The sequence below is a fragment of the Hibiscus syriacus genome, unplaced genomic scaffold (assembly GCF_006381635.1).
Source record: "Hibiscus syriacus cultivar Baekdansim isolate YM2019G1 unplaced genomic scaffold, ASM638163v2 tig00110328_pilon, whole genome shotgun sequence".
Taxonomy (NCBI): Eukaryota; Viridiplantae; Streptophyta; class Magnoliopsida; order Malvales; family Malvaceae; genus Hibiscus; species Hibiscus syriacus.
The window spans coordinates 8,127,495-8,139,190 of record NW_024062685.1 but is presented as its reverse complement, the minus strand read 5'-3'; the positions used below and the strand labels follow the sequence as shown (position 1 = coordinate 8,139,190).

The following is an 11,696-nucleotide window of genomic DNA, read 5'->3' as shown; positions in this document are numbered from 1 at the left end:
ATTTAACATTTGATTCTGGATAGACTTTACCGATGATTTACGATTTGTCTCTTCTGAATTGGATAAAAAATTACTGGTCTGTATGGGTGAAATCAAGAGGTTTCTTTGTTCTGGCCTGGATGATGAGAGAGAGAGAGAGAGAGACGGGGGTTAACCAAAGATCCTAAAAATTATGTTATATACTTATATATTTTAAATATTCAATAGTTGCATGATCACTCCCATATCATACAGTAATATGATTCATAATTTATTGTTATTTATTTTAAATATATTAATTTTTTTCGTCAAATATTATCGATAGATGATCTGAAAAATAATATTTAATGACAAAATTGAAAGTTAAAATGTTACTCATAGTTCACACCAAGGCCAAATTTATAGCCACAGGGAGAAATATGCCATGAAGGGCACAGAGACCACACGTTTGAAAGTAAATCAAACAAAATTAAGAAAGAGAAGTGAGAAACACATAAGCACGAACATCAAACCACATCCATACATTGGAGAAGGAGGCTATCCATAATCTCACCCTCTACTTACTGCTCACTTCAACATTTGTTCTTAATCAAAACTAAAACCTTTCGCCTTGGCTACGCGCCACCGTCATCATGGTCTCGGTTGCTGTTTCTGTGGCCAACCCAACCCTTCAGGTTCGTTCAGTTCATTGCTTCTCCTCTTGTTGATACTACCTACTACTACACCATCCCTTTTACTGATCAAAATCGACGTTTCTTTTTGAGCTTTCAGGGAAATGCAAAGTGTTTTGCAGAATTCTCTGGCCTACGCAACTCTGCTAGCCTTCCCTTTTCCAGGAAAACATCGGATGACTTTCACTCGGTCATTGCTTTCCAGACACATGCTGTGAGTTCCACTCTCTATCATCTTCAACAACATTTAATTCGTTGTGCCTTGAATTCGTGTGCTTCTTGTTTGTAGTTGGGAAGCAATGGCGGATACCTTAAAGGGGTGGTAGAGGCAAAGCTAAAGGTGGCTATAAATGGTTTTGGTAGGATTGGGAGGAACTTCTTAAGGTGCTGGCACGGCCGTAAGGACTCCCCACTCGATGTCATTGCCATCAATGACACTGGTGGTGTTAAGCAGGCTTCTCACCTTCTCAAATATGACTCTACCCTTGGCATATTCGAAGCAGACGTCAAGCCTGTCGGCGACAATGCCATCTCTGTTGATGGCAAGGTCATCAAGGTCGTTTCCGACCGCAACCCCGCCAACCTCCCTTGGAAGTATGAGTTTATATGCATCAGATTTTCATATAAATTAACAATTTCTGGTTATCAAACTTATTCATTCAAATTGAACGTTGATGCAGAGACTTGGGGATTGACCTGGTGATCGAAGGGACCGGCGTGTTCGTCGACAGAGATGGTGCGGGAAAGCACATTCAAGCAGGAGCAAAGAAGGTGCTCATAACTGCCCCAGGGAAAGGTGACATCCCAACCTATGTTGTTGGAGTTAATGCCGATGCTTATAACCCAGATGAGCCTATTATCAGCAATGCTTCTTGCACCACCAATTGCCTTGCTCCCTTTGTCAAGGTTCTGGACCAGAAGTTTGGTAACTCCCATCTCCTGATTGTTCCTCTACCTTAAATTTTCATTAAAATGGTTCTAATCTAGCAATAATGTGCGACTAACGTTATATTTGACAGGTATCATCAAGGGCACCATGACTACAACTCACTCATACACTGGTGACCAGCGGTTACTCGATGCTAGCCACCGTGACCTCAGGCGTGCTAGAGCTGCAGCTCTCAACATAGTCCCGACTTCGACTGGTGCAGCGAAGGCCGTGGCCCTTGTACTCCCCACTCTCAAAGGCAAACTAAACGGCATTGCTTTGCGTGTGCCGACACCGAATGTCTCGGTCGTCGACCTAGTCGTCCAGGTCTCCAAGAAGACCTTGGCTGAAGAGGTGAACGCTGCTTTCAGAGAAAGTGCGGAGAAAGAGCTTCAGGGTATCCTTTCCGTATGTGATGAACCCCTCGTTTCAGTCGACTTCAGGTGCTCCGACGTGTCCTCCACCGTCGATGCATCGCTCACCATGGTCATGGGAGACGACATGGTTAAGGTGATTGCTTGGTATGACAACGAGTGGGGTTACTCTCAAAGGGTTGTAGACTTGGCCGACATTGTTGCCAACAACTGGAAGTGATTGGAAATACTCGTCTGTTGTTATGTGATGGTTAATTTTTGCTCACCTCGTTTCTTTTCGGCTTTCATCAAGAATGCTTTATTTTAGTGTTGGACCATATCAGGAAACGTTTATGCGATAAAAATCCTGCTTGACATTGAAGGCCTACCTCTATGCTATTTATGCCATTTCTTGGTTGAGGCATATAGTATAGTCAAAATTGCAATTTAATCCCCTTTACAGAAAAACATTGACAAACACGTCCTTTCCTCTTTTTGAGAGTACACTAAGAATAGCTAGAAGTTGCCAGACGTGTATTATTTTAACTTTGCTATAAGACTCGAATTCGAACAACTACGTTTACAGGGAACATGTGCGTATTGCGTTGTCAATAGCTAAGAAATATTCTGAACGGATATAGCATTATATTCGCTCCATACCAACAAAAAATGGTTTTGCTACAATTCTGTTGAGTTAATCGAATGACGAAATTGGCCAAGAGGGGGGTGAATTGGCAATAAAAATTTTGTGGAAGCTTTTGCAGAAAATTGAAAGTAATTGCACAGCGATTTACAGTGGTTCGACTTTCTCAAACAAAGTCTACGTCCACTACCTTAGCTATCCACACTAAGGATTTTCCAACAAATTCACTAATTTGTTCTTTCTTTTGAGGCCAAAGAGATAACCTTACAATTCCCTCAAGAGTATACCCCAACTCTTGAGAACACTCTTTTCTCAAAGAGAAGATTACAAATTTGCAAACTTACAAGAAAACCTCACAAGGTAAGATGTTTGCACAATTCTAGAACAAAGAAAAGAACACTCAAAGATGAATACAATTGAGCACAAAAAGTGTTCTTGAAAGCAAAATGAATATTGAATGAAAATGGGCTTGAAATGCTCAAACTTGAGGTTTGATGCTTTCTCTTTGATTCTCTCTTGATTCTAGTTGCTTGATGTTTCTTGTTATTGATCAATGGCTTCTAAGCTTGCTTAAATACACCTTGGATCACTTCTGAACGTTGGGGATAATTAGAGAAGATATTATAGCCGTTTTAGTGTGAAAACATTTAATAAAACAGCTTGGACAGTGGAAGGAATCGGTTCCCTATCATAGGGAATCGGTTCCCTAAGTGTAAAATTCAAATATTTCGACCGTTGAACAGGGGGGAATCGGTACCCCATTGGGGGGAATCGGTTCCCTCCGATCATTCTGGAAAACTCGGAGCCAAACCATTCAGGGGGGAATCGGTTCCTCCTATGGGGGGAATCGGTTCCCTCTGAGTATTCTGGAATTTTTGGCTTTGAATTGGTTCGAAATACTTTGTAAAATATTTTGAAATTGTTTTATGATTAAAACTTAATTTTACACTTAAGTAAGGATCAAAAATGATTTTTGAAATATTTGGAGTAATGTTTTGATATTCGAATAGTTATATCGAATATACTTAGAAAATCATTTGGAAAATCTTAAAATCCATTTAACTTAATTTGTTATATCGAAATATTAAAATGTTTCAACAATCTCCCCCTTTTTGATATAACAAAACATTTTAGTAATTTTAAGATTTTTGAAATCAAGTTTTGAAATTAGAAAAATTTTGAAATCAAGTTTTGAAATTAAAAAAATGAAATTAGAAATTACTCCCCCTTACTTTAACACTTATTCTTCTCCCCCTTTTTGTTAAATCAAAAAGACATTGTAAAACAAGGTTTTGTAAATCATTTAGCCAATTGATTTATTAATTATAAGCTTTAGCTGCTAAGATCATAATCAAAAGAGAGGTTAGCCATTAGTTTCATAAATCAATATTCATAAATAATGTGATATGGCAAAATTGGTCATATTGCTAATGATAATGTAAATGATGCAAAAATGAATAAAACAAACCAAACATATAAGTTCACACCATTCATATATCCAAAATCCAACAATCCACAAAATCAAACATATCAAAATGTTGAAACAATATTCATTTGTTCAAAGTTTTAAAGCTAAACATAAAATCAAGCATCCGGATCGGTAGGAGGAAAACGGGCTCGCATAGCGGCCATCTCGTGTGTGAGTTCATTGATACGAGCGTTGGTTGATTCATTGTTTGCACGCATCTCCCGAAGAATCTCTAATTGTTGAGCTCCCATTGTGGATAAATGAGACTCTATAGAGGAAAAACGCGAGTCCATGGTAGCGTATCGGAAATCGAATGTCTCCATAAAGGATTGAAAATATGGAGGCATTTGATGCGTTTGTTGTGCTTGCTCCTCGGGCTGCTCTTCGGGCTGATCAGGTTCTTCTTCAACTTCATCAATATCCCTCATTAATTGTTCAAACTCGGGATCTTCGTCAGCTTCGGGTGGAGCTTGTGAAGAACTAGCTCCCGGAGTAGAAGAACGAACCCATTCACCGGTTTCTTTGTCCTTTACCCATCCCGCTCTCGTTAAGGAAAGAAGATTTATTTGTTTCTTAAGAGGAAAAACGGCATCTAGACTGACTCTAAGCCCAGCTTTGGAAAACAGATTACTCAAAAAGCAACCGTAAACTAGAGATGAACAGTGTTTCTTGTTAGGAACAAGATTTACGGTTTCAACAATTTCAGCAAAAATAATCTGAGGTAGGTTAATTTTAATACGGTTTTCGAAACAATGTAACCACCAAAGATCCAAAGCTCTAAGAGTAGAATAACGACCTCCGGATGGTCGAAACCACCAAGAAATCATTAGATGAAGAAAACGCTCATGTAGGTCTAAGACACTCGCACTATCTCTTCTTTTGTAACGAGAACCTAAAATTTGTTTTTCATTCGAGATACCATCATTATCTAATCCAAATGTATTGGCTATATATGCCGGGTCAATATATAAGAATTGTCCTAGGAGGTAGGAACGAATTCCTATGGTTTCTGTTTCAGCTTGGTTTTTAACACATACAGCATTAGAGTAGAATATACGAACAAGTTGATGGTAAACGATGGGTTCAAGATCAAATAGTTTATCAAATTTCCATTCTTGTAAAATGGGAAGATATTTAAAATCGATAGCTAACATAGCTTGACGAGAAGGAATACGTTCTTCCCGGATTTTGTAAGAATCGAAATATTGATAATACCAATATCGGTGATTTCTAGACCCAGGATGATTGAAACACGAATTTTGGATGGTCAAGTTAGGATCAGTGGGATTGGGATTAGAAATTGGAATAGAATGAGGATTTGGAGGTGGATTTGGTTGACGACTGGAACGACTAGATGAAGACCTAGGACGTTTAGGATTTGACATGGTGAAGGAAATCGGAATAGATATAATAACCTGCAATTTTAAAACAAGTGTATGCAATTCAATTAATCCCAAAACTCAAATGAGTCCTCAATATTTCAAGATTCTCTAAAACAATCCTAATGGGCAAAGTTTTTGAAAAACTTTTGAAAAATATGGTTTTGAGAAACAATATATGTATAGTTTTTCATAATAACAATATAATTTGATCAAAACACAATAATTTGAAAAATAACATTTTTTTTTTATTTCGAAAATTTAAAAAAAATTTGAAAAATTCTTGTGTTTTTGATGAAATTAGTTGTAACATCTAGTTTCTAATCACTAAATAATCAATGCCCGATCACTATTTCAACCTAGAACTAATTGAAACTAATCCTATGTTCAAAAAATAATGAAATAAAGAGTTTAGAAAAATTTACCTTGAAATATGAAGATTGAGGGGATTTAGATGTTGTTTGCACGATTTTAATGATTCCAACAGGTTTGGAAGATGATTTATGAAGCAAATTCCGATTAATATCGTTGATTTGAGGCAAAAATGGAGATTTGAGGGGTTTAGAGGGTGAGAACGGCGGAGAGAGAGAGGAAGAGGGTTTTTGGAGAGTTTGGGGTTATTCTGCCCGATTTTAGCAGAACCCCAGGGGGGTATCGATTCCCCTGTAGGGGGAATCGGTTCCCCTTCAAAGGGGAATCGGTTCCCTCAGGGGGGATCGATTCCCTCTGCACCAAAATGCTAAAATCCGAATTTTTTAAGCACAAAATGCTAAATTAATCTTTTCTAGTGGTATTGGCAACTCATATATCAAACATTAATTATGTTCAAATAATTAAATTAATCTTTAATTGATTTTGAACATAAAATTAATTTTCATTAAGAATCACAAACTCCCCCTAACTAATAGCAAGAATGCAATCAAAAATATAAGCATTTTTCAAGATTTATTAAAAGTGCTAAAATTATTTTAAACACTAAGTGAAGATAGATTGGTCAAACCTAATTCTCTCCTAAGTGTCCAAAATCTTTCTTGTCTAAGGGTTTTGTAAAGATATCCGCTAATTGGTGCAAAGTATCAACAAATTCTAGAACTACATCTTCCTTAGTGACATGGTCTCTAATGAAGTGATGTCTTATTTCAATGTGCTTAGTTCTAGAGTGTTGGATGGGATTTTTAGTGAGACAAATAGCACTAGTATTGTCACACTTGATAGGAATAGTACCTACTTCAATTCCATAATCAAAAAGTTGTTGTTTCATCCATAAAACTTGTGCACAACAACTACCAGCTGAAATGTATTCAGCTTCAGTGGTAGATAAAGCAACACAATTTTGTTTCTTTGAAAACCAAGAAATCAGCATATTTCCAAGGAATTGGCAAGTACCGGAGGTGCTTTTCCTATCTAATTTGCATCCTCCATAATCCGCATCAGAAAAAGCATGCAAGCTAAAACTAGAGTCTCTAGGATACCAAAGTCCTAAATTAGGAGTGTCCTTAAGGTATCTAAAGATTCTCTTAACAGCTAGTAAATGTGATTCCTTAGGACATGATTTAAATCTAGCACATAAGCAAACACTAAACATAATGTCCGGTCTACTTGCAGTTAGATAAAGCAAAGAGCCAATCATTGACCTATATAATTTAACATCTACACATTTACCTCCTTCATCTAAGTCAAGCTTTGTTGAAGAGCTCATTGGAGTGTTATGAGGTTTCCCATTTTCCAGTCCAAACTTCTTGAGCATATCTTTGACGTACTTAGCTTGATTAATGAAGATGCCATCTTTTCTTTGCTTGATTTGGAGTCCCAAGAAAAATGAGAGCTCCCCCATCATGCTCATCTCAAATTCACTTTGCATTAGCTTAGAAAATTCTTGACAAAGAACATCATTAGTAGAACCAAATATTATATCATCAACATAAATTTGAACTACTAATAAATCTTTACCTTTTCTCTTTAAAAACAATGTAGTGTCAACCTTTCCTTTTAAAAAACCTTTTTCAATTAAAAAATTTGACAATCTTTCATACCAAGCTCTAGGAGCTTGTTTTAAACCATAAAGAGCTTTTGTCAATTTTAAAACATGATCCGGAAAATTTGAATCTTCAAAACCTGGAGGTTGTTCCACGTACACTTCTTCTTTTATAAAACCATTTAAAAATGCACTTTTAACATCCATTTGATATAATTTAAATTCATTGAAACATGCAAATGCTAATAACATTCTAATTGCTTCCATCCTAGCTACGGGAGCGTATGTTTCATCATAGTCTATGCCTTCTTCTTGAGTATAGCCTTGAGCAACAAGTCTAGCCTTGTTCCTCACTATATTACCACTTTCATCAAGTTTATTTCTAAAAACCCATCTAGTACCTACAGTAGATTTATCACTAGGCCTTTCAACTAATGTCCATACTTTACTTCTCTCAAATTGATTTAATTCTTCTTGCATAGCCATAATCCAATGTTCATCTTTTAATGCTTCTTTGATGTTCTTAGGCTCTATGCATGAAATAAATGCAACATAATTACAGATATTTCTAAGAGAAGATCGAGTAGTTACCCCTTTTGATAGATCACCTATAATTTCACCATCCTTGACATAGTTGTACTCTCTTGGAAAAGATACTTCCCTTTCTTCAATGGTTGGATTCTCGAGGGGATCATGAGTTTCCTCATCTTTTGTTTCTTCCTTTGATGATGATTCTCCAACGTAATGTCTAACGTCATTTGCTTGTACAATACCTACATCATCATTAACAGAAGAATCCTTCCTCGAAGGGGATTATCATCGAAAACAACATGTATAGACTCTTCTACAACTAAAGTTCTTTTATTAAATACACGATAAGCTTTAGAATTTAAGGAGTAACCCAGAAAAATTCCTTCATCACTTTTAGCATCAAATTTACCAAGATTTTCTTTACCGTTGTTTAAAACAAAACATTTACATCCAAAAGGATGAAAATAGCTAATGTTAGGCTTTTTATTTTTGAGAATTTCATATGGAGTTTTCTTTAAAATTGGCCTAATCATTACTCGATTTACAACATAAAAAGCGGTATTTGTGGCTTCCGCCCAAAAATATTTTGGCAAATTATTTTCACAAAGCATGGTTCTAGCCATTTCTTTTAAAGTTCGATTTTTCCTCTCAACAACTCCATTTTGTTGAGGGGTTCTAGGTGCTGAAAAATTGTGGCTAATACCGTTAGAATTACAAAACTCAATAAATCCAAGATTTTCAAATTCAGTTCCATGATCACTTCTAACACTAGTGATAGAGTAACCTTTTTCATTTTGGATTATTTTTGAAAATGTGATGAAATTTTCTAATGCTTCATCTTTAGTACTTAAGAATAGAACCCAAGTGTATCTAGAATAGTCATCTACCAAGACAAATGCATATTGTTTTCCTCCCAAGCTAGTAGTTCTAGTTGGCCCAAAAAGATCTAAATGGATCAATTGTAATACTCTACTAGTTGATACATCATTAATAGATTTAAAAGAAACTCGTTTTTGTTTTCCTTTAGCACAAGCATCACAGATTTTATCATTATCAAATTTAAGCTTAGGCAACCCTCGAACTAAATCACCTTGAATTAGCCGTTGCAAAACACTCATACTAGCATGACCTAGTCTCCTATGCCATAACCAACTATCATGCTCATCCTTAGCAACCAGGCATAAATTAGTCATATCAATAGAATCTAAATGCACCATGTAAATGTTTCCTATTCTATGACCAACAAGCATAATCCGATTAGATGCAATGTCAATGACTTTACAACCATTAATTTCAAATAAGACATTGAATCCTTTATCGCATAATTGACTAATACTCAATAGATTATGCTTTAATCCATTCACATATAAAACATTTTTAATTTGTATGGAAGAGGTATACCTATTGTACCAATACCTTCAATGTGACCTTTTGAATTGTCTCCAAAAGTCACTTCTCCTCCATTTTGGCGTTAAGCTCAATGAACCGGCTTTTGTCTCCGGTCATATGTCTTGAGCATCCACTATCAAGGTACCATGAGTTTGAATTTGTTTCCCGTGCCTTGTAGCAATGCTCCTTTCCCTACAAACATAGATTAATTTTTGATTTTTGGTACCCAAATTCTTTTGGGTCCATATTCATTAGTTTCCAAAATCCTAGTCCCTTTAGGTATCCATTTGTGTAGGATTTTTATCTTTAGTAGTAATGAGTTCTTTAGGAACCCACACACTTCTAATGATTTTTCCATTTGAGGTTCTTTGGGGACCTCTATGATTGTAGTTTCTAAAACTTTTTCTAACAAAGTTGGATTTGAATTTTCACCTTTTTCAAAAAGTTTTGTTCCAACTTTATCAAAAGAAGTTTTAAGATCATCAATTTTCTTTTGATGATCATCATTGATCTTTGAAAGTAAATTTTGCAAATCTAAATTTTTCTTTTCAAACTCTTCTAGTTTGATTTGCAAATTTTTGATTTTACTTTCAAGATCGTTGTTGGTTTTGGATATGAGTTTGTTTTCATTTTTCAATTTTGAAACATCATTTTTATATTTTAAAAACAATTTCTCATAATCCGAAGCCAACCCATTGTACTCCTCAAATAACTCATCATAAGATAAATCATCAAATCAGATGAGTTAGAGGTTACCTTAGAATCTTCCCCGAATGCCATCAAGCACAAGTTTGCTACTTCTTGTTCCTCTTCATCGGAACCTTCTTCATCGCTCCATGTAGCCACATGAGCCTTGTGCTTATTCTTTGATTGACCCTTTTTCTTCAATTGTGGGCAATCATATTTGACATGCCCCGGCTTTTTGCATTCATAGCAAATGATTGGGTCCTTCTCTTTTGGTTCATTTTTGAGGCCTTCGTTTCGTTTGAATTTTCTTCCTTGGTAAGGTCTCATCATTTTTCTGAACCGTTTGGCAAACAATGCCATTTCCTCGTCATCATCATCATTAGAATCACTCTCATCTTTTGTGGATTTGAGAGCAACTCCAATGTTTTTCTTCTTCTCCTTCTCCTTTGGTGTCTCTTCAACTTTATCAAGGTCCACCTCATCTTCAAGCATCATCTCATGAGTGAGGAGTGAACCGATAAGTTCTTCAAGAGTTAAGGACGATAGGTCCTTAGACTCGATGATTGCCGTCTTCTTTGATTGCCATGATTTTGGGAGGGAGTAGACTAACTTCCTCACAAGCTTTTCATTTGAGATGATCTCTCCATATGATTTGAGACCATTGACAATCGTTGAAAATCTATCCGTCATAGCTTTGATGTCTTCATTTGGTTTCATCCTGAAATTTTCATAGCTATGCGTTAGAATACTAATTTTTGATTTCTTTACCTCATCTGTACCTTCATGTGTGACTTGAAGTTTGTCCCATATTTCTTTGGCGGTTGTACACGATGAAACTCTTCCGTATTCATCTGGTCCAAGAGCACAAAAAATAATATGGATGGCTTTGGAGTTGAGCTGGAACATTCTTGTCTCTCCTTCACTCCACAACCTTGGATGAGTGAGAGGTTTGATGTATCCTTCTTCTACAGCATTCCATGCTCCCATGTCACTTGCTTGAATGAAGTACATCATTCTATTCTTCCAATAGGCATAGTTAGCTCCATTGAAGAAAGGAGGCTTGTTGACGGGCATCGAATCAAGACCGGAGTCGAAGTTTGAAGTGGAGGCCATTGATGACTTTGTAATCGATGTAACTCTTCCCGGATCGACTCAAGAGGCGATTAAACCTTCAAATGAGTTAGGCTCTGATGCCAATTGTTGAGTTAATCGAATGACGAAATTGGCCAAGAGGGGGGTGAATTGGCAATAAAAATTTTGTGGAAGCTTTTGCAGAAAATTGAAAGTAATTGCACAGCGATTTACAGTGGTTCGACTTTCTCAAACAAAGTCTACGTCCACTACCTTAGCTATCCACACTAAGGATTTTCCAACAAATTCACTAATTTGTTCTTTCTTTTGAGGCCAAAGAGATAACCTTACAATTCCCTCAAGAGTATACCCCAACTCTTGAGAACACTCTTTTCTCAAAGAGAAGATTACAAATTTGCAAACTTACAAGAAAACCTCACAAGGTAAGATGTTTGCACAATTCTAGAACAAAGAAAAGAACACTCAAAGATGAATACAATTGAGCACAAAAAGTGTTCTTGAAAGCAAAATGAATATTGAATGAAAATGGGCTTGAAATGCTCAAACTTGAGGTTTGATGCTTTCTCTTTGATTCTCTCTTGATTCTAGTTGCTTGATGTTT

The 11,696-nt window shown here is 36.3% G+C and overlaps 1 protein-coding gene across 1 annotated transcript; it reads left to right on the top strand.

Moving 5' to 3' along the window:
* The first annotated feature begins 535 nt into the window (after nucleotides 1-535).
* Nucleotides 536-2,217, top strand: LOC120118653 (glyceraldehyde-3-phosphate dehydrogenase A, chloroplastic). Its single transcript, XM_039138670.1, has 5 exons — nucleotides 536-653; nucleotides 751-864; nucleotides 940-1,244; nucleotides 1,331-1,575; nucleotides 1,670-2,217. Exons 1-5 carry the CDS (start codon nucleotides 612-614, stop codon nucleotides 2,170-2,172), a joined length of 1,209 nt encoding a protein of 402 aa, XP_038994601.1. The 5' UTR covers nucleotides 536-611; the 3' UTR covers nucleotides 2,173-2,217.
* The last annotated feature ends 9,479 nt before the right edge of the window (nucleotides 2,218-11,696 follow it).

Excerpts from the sequence above, each read along its gene's own strand:
- LOC120118653 (XM_039138670.1), top strand. The coding sequence starts at position 612 with ATGGTCTCGGTTGCTGTTTCTGTGGCCAACCCAACCCTTCAG. Across the intron at positions 865-939 it reads TTGCTTTCCAGACACATGCT|TTGGGAAGCAATGGCGGATA; the intron begins GTGAGTTCCACT and ends TCTTGTTTGTAG. Across the intron at positions 1,576-1,669 it reads GGTTCTGGACCAGAAGTTTG|GTATCATCAAGGGCACCATG; the intron begins GTAACTCCCATC and ends TATATTTGACAG.